Source organism: Amborella trichopoda, chromosome 6 (assembly GCF_054954075.1).
Source record: "Amborella trichopoda isolate Santa Cruz 75 chromosome 6, AtrichopodaSantaCruz75HAP2 v2.0, whole genome shotgun sequence".
NCBI classification, from domain to species: Eukaryota; Viridiplantae; Streptophyta; class Magnoliopsida; order Amborellales; family Amborellaceae; genus Amborella; species Amborella trichopoda.
This window is the reverse complement of record NC_142341.1, coordinates 10589004-10605208: the sequence shown is the minus strand read 5'-3', so window position 1 is coordinate 10605208 and position 16205 is coordinate 10589004. Positions and strand designations below refer to the sequence as shown.

Sequence of the window (16205 nt, the reverse complement as noted above, 5' to 3'; positions counted from 1 at the left end):
GCACGCTTGACACCTTAAAAAACCGGGGTTGATTTTCAAGATAGATTGGGAGAAGGCGTACGACCACGTTGATTGGTCGATCTTGGATGAAACCATCTCTAGAATGGGGTTCGGGGCTCATTGAGTGGTGAGGGGATGCTACTCCAACCCCTCCTCCCCTGTCCTTATTAATAGCTCACCGAAGGGCTTCTTCCTTTCCGCTGGGGGTCTCCTTCAAGGGGAACCCCCCCCCCCTCCCCCCCTCTCTCCCTTCCTCCTCAATACCTCAGCGGAGGTATTCAGCCAATCTATCTCTCGCCTTTACCAGTCAAGCCTCCATACTGGCTTCCATAGTAGTTCTCGTGGCCCCATTGTCTCCCACCTCTAGTACGTAGATGAGACATTAGTCTTCTTAGACGCTGTCCCGGAGGAAATTGAAACCTGAGGTTGTTTCTCAAATGCTTCGAGTATGCCACGGGCTTCAAAGTTAACATGGGAAAATCCAAAATGATTGGGGTAACCCACTCTGAAACTAGAGCCCTCATTCCAAACTGGGAGTGCAAAGTGGAGGACCTCCCTACAAACTATCTTGATCTACCTTTGGGACTAGGCAAACCTAAAAAGAAGCAGTGGTCTCACGTTAGAGATAAGGTAGAAACGGGGTGTGGCCAAACCATAGGTCTGACTAGAATCGTATTCTAGCCCCTTCCCTAGGGTGAAATTGAATATTTTGCCTAAAAGAGATAGGGATGTCATGAAGGACTTCCAAGCTCCAGAGGCCCTACTCAGTAATCTCCCTTCAGGGAGCCATGAATCTGTCGATATTCTATATTTGTTGCGAATGACCTAGGCCCAAAGCAAGTTGTTCTGGGTTGCGAGTCTCCACCACCACTTCCCGAACAGAGCTGTATTTTGTTTCCTCAAAGTCCTGATTCCAAGTCCCCCTCAGTTGCTTTGGTAGGCAGACTTTGTCCCAGAAGATGAGGTGGAATTTTTTGGATTCAACTTCCTCTGATTAACGAAAGTTCCTCATTAATTGGTCCAAGCGTCTTGCGACCGATGCAGGCATGTGGAACAAAGACATCAAATAGACCGGGGAGTTAGCCAGGATGGCTTTGATGAGAGAGGTCCTACCTGTGAAAGATAGAAATCTACCTTTCCACCTTGCCAGCTGCCGGTCTGATGAGATGATCATATCTAGAAATCGTGGGGTCAGGAATCACTCCTTCAGACACCTCCTTTTCGATGAGGAAACCTTGGAATTTATCGCTTTGCCGGCCTCCCTACATTCCACTTTCCTCGCTCTCTTGGGATTGGACACTTTGGTGTGGACCCCCTCCCCGTTGGACTCATTCTCGATGGCCTCCTACAAAAAACTCCAGCAACCACCCACCCTCCCCCTCACTCCAACCTCGGCTCTATCCAAGGTATGGTCTACAATTGCACCACCTAAAGTGCAAGCCTTTAATTGGATAGCCTACTTAGAAAGAGCTCTCACCGTTGATCAACTACAAAGGAAGGGAATTCCCATTCCCAATAGGTGTGCAATGTACCTCCGTGTGGAAGAGATGAACTCTCATCTCTTCATTCATTGCAACCTTGCCTTCAGCCTCTAGAGTCAAATCCTTCGGCTGTTTGGACTGTCCTGGGTTACCCATGACTCCCTACCGGCCCTTCTCAACTCCTCCTTCGACTCTCCCTAACCGAAGGTGAGCAGACTTCTATGGAAGTCCTCCATCGCGGCAACAATTTGGGTCATTTGGACCAAAAGAAACTCAAAGATTTTCCGAGGTCTAAAGTGTGAAGCTTCGGCCCTCTTCCACAAGATCACCTCTAAGGTCAACTTCTGGGCATCCAACCACAAGGCCTTTGCCGGCTTGTCGGTGGTGCCCTTCCTTCATAACTGGGAAGAACTTCTCCACTTCGAATCCCATCGGGTCTCAAAAGCCAACAACGGGTCGCCCCTCTAGCAGGCCTCATCAAACTTACTTTCGACGGATGCTCCCTCGGCAACCTAGGCCCAGCTAGAGCAGGAGGGGTTTTTAGAGACCACCATGGCAACATTCTTGCTTCCTTTTCCAAGCATATTGGTCACCTAGACTCTCAGCTCGCAGAGTCTATGGTGCTTTTACTAGGCCTAAATATGTTCGACCATTCGTGGGGATCAAAACTTATCGTTGAGGGAGATGCCAAAAACAAAATCTCTTGGGCTGCTAGAAACGCTCCTCCCCCTGGTACCTGGCCTCAATTTTTGATGAAATTATGCATACTTGCAAGGATATAATCATCTATGGATGCATATCTGGAGGAAGTCAAACACCTTGGCAGACCAATTGGCTAAGGACGGTGCGAGGCCCAGACCGCAGTCCCTTAATAGTTGCAACGTTTGCTGCGTGTGCTTGCCACTTCTCTTGTCTGGTCCGACTCCTTTTTTGCTATGGAACACTGATGTCACATCTTTTTCCTTTTTCTTGTACATCTTGTGTAATTGGGCAATTCTTATAAGCCCCAAAAAAATTTGTACAGGGCTACTTTTAGGTGGCCAATTTTTTTGCCGAGACCTGAGCCATGGGTACTCTTGATGGTATACTGTAAACCCCTCCTTTTAATACAATTGTTAAGTTCATCAAAAAAAACAAAAAAGAAGGGTTAACAATTTGCAGAGGTCCATTGAAGGAAGAAGGGTTAGAGATAGTAGATGGAGAGCTAGTAAGGGCAGGTAAAGAAGATGAGGAGATGGGGCATGGGGAAAAGAAATACTACCTCGGGGCGGGAGAAGTGGGAGGAGGAATGCCAAGAGTGTATAATGGGGGCTTATAACAGGTGGCGAAGAAGAGTGTAGCGCGGCAGAAGAGAAGGAGAGAGAGGGGGATTGAGAGCCACCGAATTAGCCCTCTTAACGGTCAAGGGGAGTTGGCGGGGTAATCAACAGTGAGGGTTTACCTCGGGATGGGTACATTCATTAAATTGCCTATTGAGGAGGCAGAGAAGAGGGCGGCGCATGCTGAGTGCTCTCATTTATTACCTGATGAGGTGGGCATGGAGGTGTAAGCAGCGCTAGTAATAAATGCGGTGGAGATATAGTCCAATGAGGAGTCCAATCGGGATGGGGATGAATTAAATGCCACCTTGGAAGGGGCAGGACTTGACAGCGGCTGTTCTGGAGGATTGAAGGCCAGCATCGAGGAAGGAGGACTCACGGCATGAGGTAAGGGGTCATAGGAAGAGGACGGCCCAGGAACATCATTGCTGATGGGATGGGAAGAACGAGGAGCAGCAAGCAAATCCCGAATACCCTGCATGACGTGACGTATCGCATAGTTCGAGATTCTGTGGACTACAAAGATCATGGGGAAAATGAGGAGTAGGACTATCTAGATTAGGATCACCATGGTCCATAGGGGGTTTTCTATGTTTTTTGTGAACTACGGTTTTCCAACATTCATGGCCTGTAATAGAGGATTCATGGAGAATGGGAATCGATGAGCCCTGAACTGAAATCCAAACCTGAAAGAAAAGTACATTAAAATGCAATTCAAGGGAGGAGGGAATGGATTCAGGATGAGGATTCCACCAGAATAATAACAAAGCCCAACGAAAGGGTCCCAAGAGATTTCCAGTGCAATGTGATGAAACTACCACAACACTCACCAATGGCTCTAAAAACTTGTTGAGTCCAGAGGTGAATTGGAATGCCTTCAACTGCTAGCCAGAGCTTGGTTCTATTCACTGCTTCTAAATATTCCTCCCATTTTCTTAACATGAGACGTCCTCCTTTGAAGTGAAGTTTGTTAAGAGCTACTTCGGTTGGGGTGACTGCATCCTCTGGCACTGAAACAAGGTAACTCATATTCTGCAGGAGTTTACAAGAGCAGTTTCTGGTCTTGAAAATCTGATTGAACCATTTAGTGATTCCTCTGAGGTCATCCACTGAGACGAGAAAGAAGCCACAAAGAATTACGAACAGAGGGAGCGCTCAAGAATCTCTCTAGAACTATCGAGCCAAATATGGGGATGGAGTTGACGAACGTAAGCCGATTAAGTTCGACCTCTGTTTTGATCGTAGGAGATGGGGAAGAAGCAGAGGAAGATGGGCTTTATTAGGAGCAGTTGTAACTTCTGCGTATGTTTTCTAAGCAGTGGTGTTTTCAATATAAGGTTTGGGTAGGACAGGGGTAGAGGATGAGAGCAGGGTTGTGATGGGGGATGGGGGTAGATAAGATTTCTATAGAACTAGTAAAGCGGGCGGGGGGCAGGTTTGACAAGTGCAAAATTGGAATTATGATTAAGAGGAGGTATAGCTCGTCCCTGGGATTTCAACAGTATCCATCCTTCACAGTTTGATCTTAGTATGTTAAAAAAAGAAAAAAGACATCACTTCACACAATATAACTTACATAAAAGATCATCAAGAAACTAGTTATAGCATACTTTAGATAAAATTTGATTCATTTCCTCTATAAATAATGTAAAATATAGCTCTCTATGGATTTTTGGGCAAGGCATCTCACACTGTAAAAATTTGTAAAACTGTATCTTTCCTTTCTCAATCTACAAATCAGTGATTAAATCCCCAAATTACTTTTTTGGGGCTTTTCTTCTTGAAAAATAAAAAAACCTCTCCCTCCCTTAACCAATAGAATGTTAAGCAAAAGAGTCCTCTCTCTTTTTTATAATCAAATTGAGCTCAATTTTTTGGGGTGTATACTTCTCACTTTGGTGCACCAGTAAAAAATATACAAAACAATTTTAAAAAATAAGATGAACAAAATAGCTCTGAACTATTTTTGTCATTTTATTTTTAAGAAATACTTTGTTATAGCTTTTACAAGTGCACCTCCAAGTATGAAGCATACAAGCCAAAATTTTCGCCCAATAATATCATCATCGTTTGAGCCATATTCCAACTATTTGGGTGTTAAAATTAATAATAAATTAAAATAATCTACACGCTCTCAACAGTTTGATCAAGATCAGACGGCGAAGAAGGTGTGAAAGAATATTGTAGAAACACACCTCCAAGGCGTTTTGAAGATTCTTCCAAATATGCAAAGGTTAATGTTAAAATGAGTTGTGAAGGGTAGATTTACCAAATATATTGTTTCTTTTTTTATAAAAAGTTATTTTTTATGGTAGGTTGCTCATTAAGTAAAAGAGCACATACAATTATTAGTAAAATAGTAAAAGACAATGGGTACTTTTGTCATAACTGTTTTTCTCAATTTTCACTAAAGGATAAGGATATTGTAGTAACAAAGTTCTACAACACTTAGTTAACCGTTTTTGTTTCTCAAAAAACGTTCTACAACACTTACTTCCAAAATACCATTGTACTTTCCTAAAAATTTCAAATATATTATTAACTATTAAGTTACTTATAGAAAATAACTTTTAAACAAAGAGTAATGACTTTCTGGTAAAGAAGCCTATCACAACCCATTCCATCATTAACCTTTTTCTTTTTGGGAGTTGTGGTTGTTAACTACAGATAAACCTATATAACTACATACATACAAACATAAGTATAAATATAGTACAGATAGACACTTGATGTCTAGCTCTTAACATCTTCATCTGGGAAATGAGGTGATCTGAATATTTGGGAGGCTTATATCGACCAGAGTCTTCTTCTAGGAGGCCATTTACCCATTGAGAAACTGAGGTTTCTTCATCTATTTCTTAAGAGAATGAAATATTACTATCAAAATTTTCCTCAAGAGTCGTATTTTTCTTTTCCATCATTCTGGCATAATCCTCAAGTCCTGGAGGGTATTTAGGATATGCTTTGGAACATGCCGCCTTTTTACTAGCAGAGGACGATGCTTCATCATCGGGTATTCTTTTGGATAATTTCTCCTTTTTCTTCTTTTTTTTTTCCCATAACTCAGTGGGGACAATCCCCCCTAACGTTGGTAGGACTCGAGCCTGAATCCCGAATTTTATCGCCCGACATGCTGGCCGGTTTATACCCAGGCTTCTTGCCTGGGTATAAATTTTTGCACCAAAGAGTTATGAAAAATTGGATAAAATACTCACAAGGGCAATAAGTTGACACCATGAATGGTAGAAGAAAATTAACAGAATTTGCGATCAATGTCCTGAAGCCAGTTCAAAATTGGTGGATATAAGAGAGATTACACAAATCCTCATAAAATGTTGTGTTGAACATCCCTTGGAGAATTGGGATAAAGATTCGCCCAAAGCCCATATACCAACTCTCCATGACATTCCAATTCAAAGTAAACCTATAACATGCAACAAAGAAGACGAAGAAGAACTAAAAACTCAGATAAAAGAATTGGAAGAAAGGGGGTTAATTAGGCCATCTCAATCAAATTATTCTTGTGCAACCTTTATTGTGAGAAACCATTCAAGAAGAAAAAAAAGGGCAGGCTAGAATGGCGATTAATTATATTCCTCTGAACCAGGTAACAGTAGATATTAAATGACCATACCCAATAAGGAAGAGCTAATACAAAGAGTTGCTGAAAAATTTATTATTTCAATATTTGACTGCAAATCAGGATACCACCAAGTAAAAATTGAAGAAGAAGATATTCATAAAACAGCTTTTTCTACCCTTGAAGGGTTATACGAATGTCTAGTGATACCTTCAAAGTGAAAAATGCCCCCTCCCAATTTCAAAGGAGGATGGATTCAATATTCAAGCCATTCTCTAATTTTTTTGCTAATTATTAGATGATTTTGTTGTCGATTCTGAAAGCATGCAAGATCATTTGGAGCATCTCATAATATTTGCAGAAATTGTGCAAAAATATGGAATAGGCCTCTCCTCTTCAAAAGACAAGTTTCAATTGCAAAAGAATCAGTTGATGTTCTTGGTGTACATATCTCCAAAGGCCAAAAAACGATGCAGCCCCACGTTATCCAAAAAAATTAAAATTTTCAAAATAAACTGCAAGATAAATTACAATGTCAAAAGATCCTTGGTTGTCTCAATTTATATTCGAGATTTTATTCTCAAGCTATCTGAGAAAACTAAGAAAAATAGAAAAGCTATGAAGGAAGATCCATTTCGATGGACCGAAGATGTTGCTCAAGAAGTAAGACAGCTCAAAGCAGAAGTACAAACTCTACCCCCTTTAGCGCTTGTATATAGCAAACCTTTTATTCATTCTATTGACGCCCCATCTGATACATGGGCATCTGTCCAACTAAAAAAGGAAAATAAAGAAGAAAAAAATATGTGCATACACCAGTGGCCAATTCAAGAAGCATGCGCTAAACTATTGGCCCACAGAAAAAGAAATATGGGCTACGGTAAGAGGAGTCCGAAAACTTCACACTAGCTTAATAAGTGAAATATTTATCCTTAGAACTGACTCTTCAAATTTGGTTAGTGTAATGAAAGAGAAAATTACCAGCAATCCAAACTTACAAAGGTATAAATGGTGGTCATTCATCCTTTCTCAATATAATTTTTCAATTGAAAAAGTTCTGAGAACAGAACATCATCTTCCAAATGCCCTCACAAGAGAAATGAAGATGATAGGAACAATTCACAAGGATGCATTGCTAACATGTCCAAGAGAAACCCAATAAGAAAGACAGAAATTTTGTCATAATAGTACGAAGAACCATTAAAGTGAAATAAAATAAGTCAAGAGATATCAAGGCAGTGTCTTAGGAACCACTGAAACTGTGTCACTGAAGGGTGGGACTCTCGATGAACCCCTTGATTAGCAAGGGTGCCAGCCTCCTCATTGGCTCCCTTAAGAAATGATGTAGGAATTTTGAAGAAAACAGTAAAATCAACAAGTTTTAGGCCAAATAATAGCAAAAGAAAAGAATTTTTTCTTTCTTTTGCCACTAAAAAGGATATTAATTATTTGTGCGCAACAGGGGAGGTGAAAAGATGTAGAAATTTGTATAGCCTAATAAGTTTGTCATGAAATCTCTAGCAGTGTTGTTATGAATATACTAATTCTTTTGAATAAGCCATACAATTAGTTCAAGTTCCAAGGATGTCCATTTGAAATTGTTTATGACAGAAGTAAGGAAACAATCTATGCTAGCATACGACCCTGCTGCTTATTCAATATCATCAAATTCAGGAGAGAAGAAACTCCTTATCCTTGATCATCATAATAGATCACAGGATGGTGTTTTTGCACAAAAACCAAGGCATTAAAGTGATCCAAAACATAAAAACCATAGAAGAAAAGAAATTACCTTCCACCAGATATAACCGTATCCTGCAACTCCAATTACAAGAATCGGCATAGCATATGTCCCAGCACCTACCAACCAAGCTAACCATTCATCAAATATTCTCAAAGCAAAAAAGACGATTTCTTTTAGTAGTAAAAGCAACACAATAAATTAAACAGAGCAAACAGTTCCAATACAGCCCCTCCATAATAAATATGTAAAGTAGCAATTCACAGTTTCCCATTTAAGTTGGACAAACAGATTTGCTAGGTAATCACATAATTACCAGATAGTCATAGATCAATTCCCCCAGAATTATTTACTAAAACAAAAAAAAAACGAATGAGTCCAGTTGGTTTATCTACCATCCTTCACGCAAATATCATATATACCTTACAAAAGTATCATATATACTTTTTATAAGATCCTAACTGTCACGTGGCTCTTCTACTAGTTATTCTTTCAGCAACAGAAGTTAATCAGAATAAATATAGGTAATTTTGATTGGAATAATTATACCAGAAGATGTATGGCAAATGCAATACATGAACATACTGACCTGAATTAGAACTTCCAGTTATAACTGTGACTGACCTAGACGAAGCAAAAAGTTGCAACTCCTCTTGGAGACTTTTGACCTGTAAAGGCATCCTCTTCTATTAGTGTGTGACGCAATTATTAACAAAATCATAATGAATACAAAATCACCATCACGTTTCAGAATCCAAAACTTGATCGGTAAGAACCACAAGAAACTGGTACCGATATATTAAGATCAAAGTAATTTGATGACTTCATGAACAACGAGTATATTGTTGTTTATATGTAACTACAAATATGAAGGAAAACAAGCAAAAAGTATGTAGGATATAAGCAGCAGTCGTTCTAGGATAACAATGAAAGGAAGAACATCAGATACCCAACTAGAATACGATACAAAACTAGGGTTTTCTATCTACAGGTAAGACCCCTGATTTGCAAAGAGCGAGGTCTAGGGTTCAAACCTCTAACCAAGCCAACCAACCCCCAAAGAAAACCTCAATGGGAAAAGCACATTTCATATACACACAATAAAAGCTGCTTGGTCCAAAGATTTTTCTAATACCTAACATGCCCCCATGATTTTCTATTTCGCTTATACTCCCAAACTCTCTAAAATATCCAATATGCACCAAACTACTTGATGGCACAGCACCCTATGCAGCCAAGAATATGGCATGCCAAAGAGGACCTGACATGGATCCTCAAGAAAATCTCAGTGGGTGTGGCTCCCTAGGAGGATTTCCTAGCAAAGTGGACAACCATGTGGTTCAATTAATAATTTCTTTTTTAGTGGTTTCTTGAGTGGACTCCCAAAATTGATAGGATTTCTTTCTTTAATTATTCATAGTTGTAACATGTTCAGTATCAGCATCCCTAGGAACTAAAAGTTCTTTGTTATATGCCTTAGAACCCTTAGAATTATTTTCTAGATTGCAGAGGAAGCTTTTCTAGTTTGCAGAGGAAGCTTTCTTGATTGTTTTTTAGTTCAAGTATGAAACCACCATAAATAGATGTACATGTCATTGGGAACAAAAACTTTCAATTGTGGCGAGAGACTACCCTTAGAGTTAGAGGATAGATTCCTCAAAGTTTTTTTGTAGGGAGAATGATTCTACAAACTAGTTTAAGATTGGTCCCCCCAACAATTTAGAGCCTCTTTTTCTTTCCTTTTGTGGGTGCTCCCCTTCCAAAAATCGCCCTCAACCAGATCAGATCTGCTCCCCTATTTTTACCCCATGAAATCAATTCTTCCTAAGCCCACGTTCTTCCCAAACTCATCACCGATACCCGCAAGCTCCCCAACCCTAAATGAACCCTAATCTCCTTTCATTCCTCTCAAATCTAACAATATCTAAATAAGCATCATAACATGCCTCCCCAACAATAAATGAACCCTAATCTCATTCTATTCCCTTAAAATCCAACAACATATAAATAAGCACCATAACATGTATTTTTATGTATTGCACTCTATATATGCTTTTGCATGCCATCCACACGCACCACACGCAATGGATAGATAAAAATGCCTTTACTTGTGCATATGAAGAAGCATATAATATGTGAAGCTGAACCATTGACCACAAATAGAAGATCCAGCATAACAGGCATAAATGCCAGTATGTGAACAGGGGATCTGATTGTAAGCCGATGGCTTAGCTTAGAAGGCATGTTTAACTAATCCTGGACTAAAATTCTGCAAATTGCAATGCTTCAATAGATATGCGATACCTCTTAAGTTGTCCACTAAAGGATCAACTTAAATAACATATACCAGTATACCATCATTCAGACATAGATTTAAGGAAAGTATCAATACAATCCGAAATTTCCAGAGAATAGAACAAACAATAGAAAATTTGTGGATACATCAAAACCTGTTGCATCAAAGAATCATTTTGAGAGTTGCCCTTCTTTGGAGAGTCATCAACTTGAATATGCTTCACGACAATCTGAGTGGAGAAAGCATAGTGGTGTCAGCAATGCAAAAAAATGCATTTTGTGTAGCATGAAGCAAATCAGCACTACTAACATTATTTTAGTGGATATATTGTAAAATAAGTTGGGCTGCCCACTCAAACGAGGCTAAGGCACAATTTGATTTCATAGCCATATTGCAATTTTGGCCTATTTGAGAATTTCTGACCAAGTTGACCCAAGGGGTGTTTGATTCGCGAATTGGAATTGCTTGTCAACTGCAATTGCGCCCTCAAATTGAATTTTTTGTGAAACTACTCTCAAATGTTTTGTAAAACCACCATCACACCGATCAAACACCCATAGAGAGCAAATGAGAATTGACCAAATCGCCATCTGGTCATTTACAATTTGAAGAAATATATTTGACAAAAGTTTGCAAACAAACGATCTCAAAGTTTGCATGACACATCATGCAGTCCGGTTAAGTGTCCATTATATTAGAACTTAAGAGTAATGTCTGTGCTAGAGACAGGAAATGTCATGAAGGAAACTGCCAAGATGGAACAATAACAAAATACAAAAAATTATAGAAGCAAAACCTGATCTACTAGCTTAAAAACAAGATACACTGAAAATTTTATTGATTTCAATTATTATGATATAACAGTGTTTGCAAGCTCTCCTAAACTCGATTTAGACTTGGGTGACTTACTCGGGCTCGGCAGGCTGTTGAGCCTAGAACAAGGTACATATATGTATCATGTACAGCATTTGGGTAATACAATAAAAATTCGCCTGAGTATTCTAAAATTCAAACTAACTTGCTCAAGTCTGTACAGTAGTTGGGCAAGTCACTACACTACTCACCCGAGTACTGTACAAGTTGTAGTGTTGAAAGGAGCGTGGAAATCTAACCCCTTTTTTCTTCATTTGAAGTTGAGAGGGTTTTGAGCCCAAATTGAATCTAGCTTGATTTTTTTGCCCGATCTAACTATTAATTATATTAGATTTGAGGAACAAATATCAGATTTAACGGATTTGAGAGGGTAAGAAGAGTTTGCTCAATTTCAAAAAAATTGTGATTTATTCACAATGTGTGGTCAATCATTGATAAAAATTGATAACCAAGCCTTTTTGGTTCTTCACCAAAACATAGGCCTGTGTATAAAAAAAAAGGATTCGAATGATTTCAAATTTGGACTTAATATACTTTTGAATATTTCATGAGCTCAGATCTTCAAGATCCGAACTCGAATCCTAAATCTTATTTTGGGCTTTTGAATTGGGTTTTATGAGGAAGTATTGACAAGGATTGGAGGCATTGATCTCACCAACTGCGGTGATTGGAGGATCGCAATCAAAATTTTGGCAAATTTCATTCACCCTCTTTACTTCATATATTTAATTTATTTTCAACTAAAGTAATCATATTTCATTTATAATTACTCTTCATTTAATATTTGTATAAAATATCATACGGTGACCCATCAATTTTCCATCTTATATGAAATTTTCAGCTAATAACATCAAACTTTTATCATTTTTTATCTTTTACATATTTTTAATATTGATTATCAATTTTTTATTTCCACTTTTTTGTATTTTTCTTGGGTTTTTAGAATTTTTCATTTTTTATTTTTTACCATTATTGGGTTTTTCCCCTGTTTCCATGGCTCATACTAGACTCAGCCAAGTCAACTAGGACTCACCTGAGTTACTCAGCTGGCCTAAGGCCCACGTAAACTGTGGAATTTGACATGGTGGTATAGTACAAAGAGATTTTATCTTCTGGTTGTTGCAAGAGGAAATCAGTAACATTAGGTTGCACAAAAGACTGGACAAACATTGATGTGCTTGTCTACCAAGAGATTTAGAACAACATGGAAGTTGGTCTGGAAAACATTGGCAAGGCTGTTCAAGTATGCAGAAGGTAATATTGTCTTCAAACACACAAGCAAGAATGAGAATGTGGAAGAGAAAAAAAAAATAACTACTTCTCTATGATCAAGAAAGGGTTAATGCAAAAAAACAAACGATAAAATGTGATGGATTATAGGAAAGAAAAGTTTATATAAGGTGCCAACCTTATACTATAGAAGTACGGGGGACCTCAAAAACCCAACAAAATAGATTGTTTTGACACTGCAACTCCAATTGATCATCTCTATGGATATGAAAAAAATTGATTTCAAGTCTTGAAAATAGTGCATCATCTGGACCATCCATTTTCAAGATTTTCAAGTGTTCATAGATCTACTCGATCTACACCATCTTTAGAGCTTTAAATTTCACGATTAGGGGCAAATAATTTTTTAGGCTATCACAAAGTTTTCCAACACCAAAACTACATCTTTTAGCATAATTTAGAGTTGTGCTTTATTTGGTTTGTCTAAAGTTGATGCCTCACCTGTATGAAAAACCATAATATATTGCGGCCATCACTTTCCAATGAAATGATGGAAAGCGGTGTACAGAGTGTGCCCCAGTAGTACAAGACATGACCCAAAGGAAAATACCACTCTTATTTCCCGCACCATCCAATTTACTTGAGAGCAATTACCCGAATGGGCTATGGTTTTCCATAGCACATGCAATTCTAGTAAACTTTCACCCAAAAAATAAAAATTGTCCTCCTGTCTAAAAACTATTGGGGAGGGTTAACAATAATGGTCAATGGACATTTCCCTCCCTGTATTCTAAGTAGATTATTAAGTCCACCAATTCACCAAGCACTATATCCTCAAAAAATTGTCATGCAATTATAACTTACATATTCAATCAGTTTCTTTATATATCAGTTCTTTTTTGGTTTTTCTTCTCTGAGAAATCAGTTCTTTTTTGGTTTATATATCAGTTCTTTTTTGGTTTTTCTTCTCTGAGAAATCAGTACTTTTTTGGCATGAATTATAGTAAGTAAATAATTTATTGTATTTGGCTCTGAATATCATGTTTCGAACCAATCTCTAGGTCAAACAGAAGGTATAGATACCTTGAAAGCACCAGAAAGGAAATCCGAAACCTTTGAAGTACCGCCATCCTTAGCAAGCACAGATCCAAGCAAACCTGTAAAACACAGATACTTTGACATTCAACAAGAACTGGCAACACCTCAGATTTATGCAGCAGTTAACATATCGACATCCAAAGAATGAGTCTCCAAATGTATTAAAGAACAAAGAAAAGGTCAACATGGCTTTCTGAAATTTAACGGGGCTCCTGGTCCTAATTTCACATCAGTTTGCTTTCTAATATATTCTCGGTAAATTTGAGAATTCAGGAGAAGAAAATGATCATATTATGAATGTTCAATGTGCGTAGTGGATGATGTGGTGAACAAAATGAATGTGTGGACAGCCTGAAGTGGAACAGTTGAATAGAGAAAGTAGAAATTGACCATTAAATAGAGGGTTGAGGTCATCCCACCTCCTATAAAAGCAGAAGTGTTGTACATAGCAAAAACTATTTTTTGACGAATAGGACCAGTGCTTCAAAACATGGTGGGACCAGGGTCCAGAGCATGAGTCACCCAGTCCGACTAGGACGAATCCCTCGTCAAACTGGATACTTTTAACAAAAAATTACTACTTTCTTTAAAAAATCAGAGACTTGGTGCAAGTCCCAAAGTTTTGCCAGGAGACTTGGCAGGGTGCCAAGCTGAGACAACTAGGGTGAGTCCAGAGTCGATCCTTTGACTCTTTAATCAGTGAATAGGACATCCATTAAGAAGTTTCAAAATTCATTACTAAGCATAAATCTAGGTTATCAAGTTTTACATATAACAATGGCCATGACAAGAAAAAATAATTGTTTAAAAGAGAAGGAACTACATAAAAAATACCCAAAGGCAGAAAACCTATGGATCCAATGTCATTCTTAGCTAAATCCATACATATAACCAATCTAAAGGCAGACTTCTTAGTCAGGACAGACTTTAATGCCATGTTTCCTTTGGTCAATTTAGGAACTTCAATACCATAAGGGCATGCATAACAGTTAAGGGTCACAGCATTTGTACGCTTATAAACCTACCAATCCAAAAGGCTTGGAATTCCTTCCACGACTCTATTAAAACCAAGCTTTAAAACTTCTTTGTGGTGCTCCATGATCACAAAGCAGCACAAAATCACTCCTTTTGAAGAATTCTACCCACTTGTTATCATGAGGTAAGGTGGGCATTTGAAACTTCACATTGAAACAATAAAAAATATATCAATGTGAAAAATGCACAACTACGCCATTACCAGTCCCATGCCGGGTAAGAAAGGAGGAGGGTTTTGTTAGGTTGGGGGAAAACTTTTGCCACACCCCTACCATGAATCCTGATCCAATGGTTTATGCTCATGCTACGCCATTCCCCCCGCCCAACTGAGGGTATGGCTCTCATAGAGTGGAATGACAAAACAGGATTCATGTAGGTGACCCCAAATGGTAGGGATAAGGCTTGGATGATGATGATGATCAATGTGAAAAATACGCAACTCTACCATTGTTTAATAACAAGTAGAGTAAGGCTCACCCAACCTAGAAAACTTCAAGAGCCACATATAAACAACAAAAATAGCCTAATGAGCAATGCCAACTGAAGTTAAACCCAGCACATCATCACATTCTCACAAATTCAACAGTTAATATTCTGGGAAAAGGGGTTCGAATAACAACTAAGTGTCTGAGCCTCAAAGCTCTCGGCCCAGGATTAAACCAGTCCAGAAATCAGAAAAACCTAAAGTGAAAAATTACACCAAAACAGCAGTCAGAGATGCAACAGAATCGGAAAGGAAACCGAGAACCAAAACAAACAAACCAAATTGACCTAATTTCAAATAACAACAAAACCAAGAAGCTTAATTACTGGTGTCCTCATATCAACTCGAAAACAACTTTGACGATATGAAGTGAAAGAAACTACAAATTTAACAGTGTAGCATTAGAATAAGAGAGTATGTCCTAACTAACCTGCTCCCACGAGGATCGAGAGCTTCCCTAAAGCAAGCGCCATGAATGATGGTAATAGCGCTCCTCAGATTGCCCCAAGTGCCTAATGCATGGCTTATCTCGAGCCTGGAAAGAGGTATCAGAGTCTAGAGAGAGACAGTACACAGAGCAATGACCTGTAGAGTGAGAGAGAGGCCATACAGAGTAGAAAAACCTAGAGCGAGAGCACACGAGAACCTAGAGAGAAAGAGAGAGCACCTGTCGGGGACATACAGAGAATATAATTTAGAGCGAGAGAGAGATTCCAATTTAGAGCGAGAGAGAGCTCCACGGATTTCAGACTTTAGAGAGAGAGAGGAGAGAACCTAATTTAGAGCGAGAGAGCTCCACGAATGCCAGTTTTTCTCTCTCCTCTTAAATCCGGAGTTCCAAACCCGGTAATTGCATTAGCCTCCAAGAATAAATAAGAGAGAAATATATAATATAAATGCTCCCTTTGTAAAAGCCTTAAACAAATGTGTTAAAGTATCCATGGTCAATGACTCAAAATGAACATATATAAATAATACATGATCCATGTGATTTTAGATAAAGATGCGGTTTGTATAAGGTTTGCAATCTTATTTGTAAAAATTAAGTTGAGAAATCCTACATTTTAT

At 38.7% G+C, this 16205-nt stretch overlaps 1 protein-coding gene across 4 annotated transcripts in view; it reads right to left on the bottom strand.

Annotated features, from left to right (window-relative positions):
- Positions 1–15891, bottom strand: part of LOC18438067 (uncharacterized) — a 40565-nt gene extending 24674 nt beyond the window's left edge. For 2 of the 4 annotated variants that reach the window (XM_088869714.1, XM_088869715.1), the window contains exons 1-6: positions 15805–15891; positions 15568–15692; positions 13604–13677; positions 10572–10646; positions 8711–8789; positions 8173–8240 (exon numbers count right to left, since the gene is read on the bottom strand). In XM_088869714.1, coding sequence (XP_088725840.1) covers positions 8173–8240; positions 8711–8789; positions 10572–10646; positions 13604–13677; positions 15568–15610 — 339 coding nt within the window. In that variant the 5' untranslated portion in view covers positions 15611–15692; positions 15805–15891. Of the gene's footprint in view, positions 1–8172; positions 8241–8710; positions 8790–10571; positions 10647–13603; positions 13678–15567 lie in introns of all 4 variants that reach the window. The other 2 variants (XM_088869712.1, XM_006848259.4) reach the window with 1 other exon arrangement.
- Positions 15892–16205: the final 314 nt, after the last annotated feature.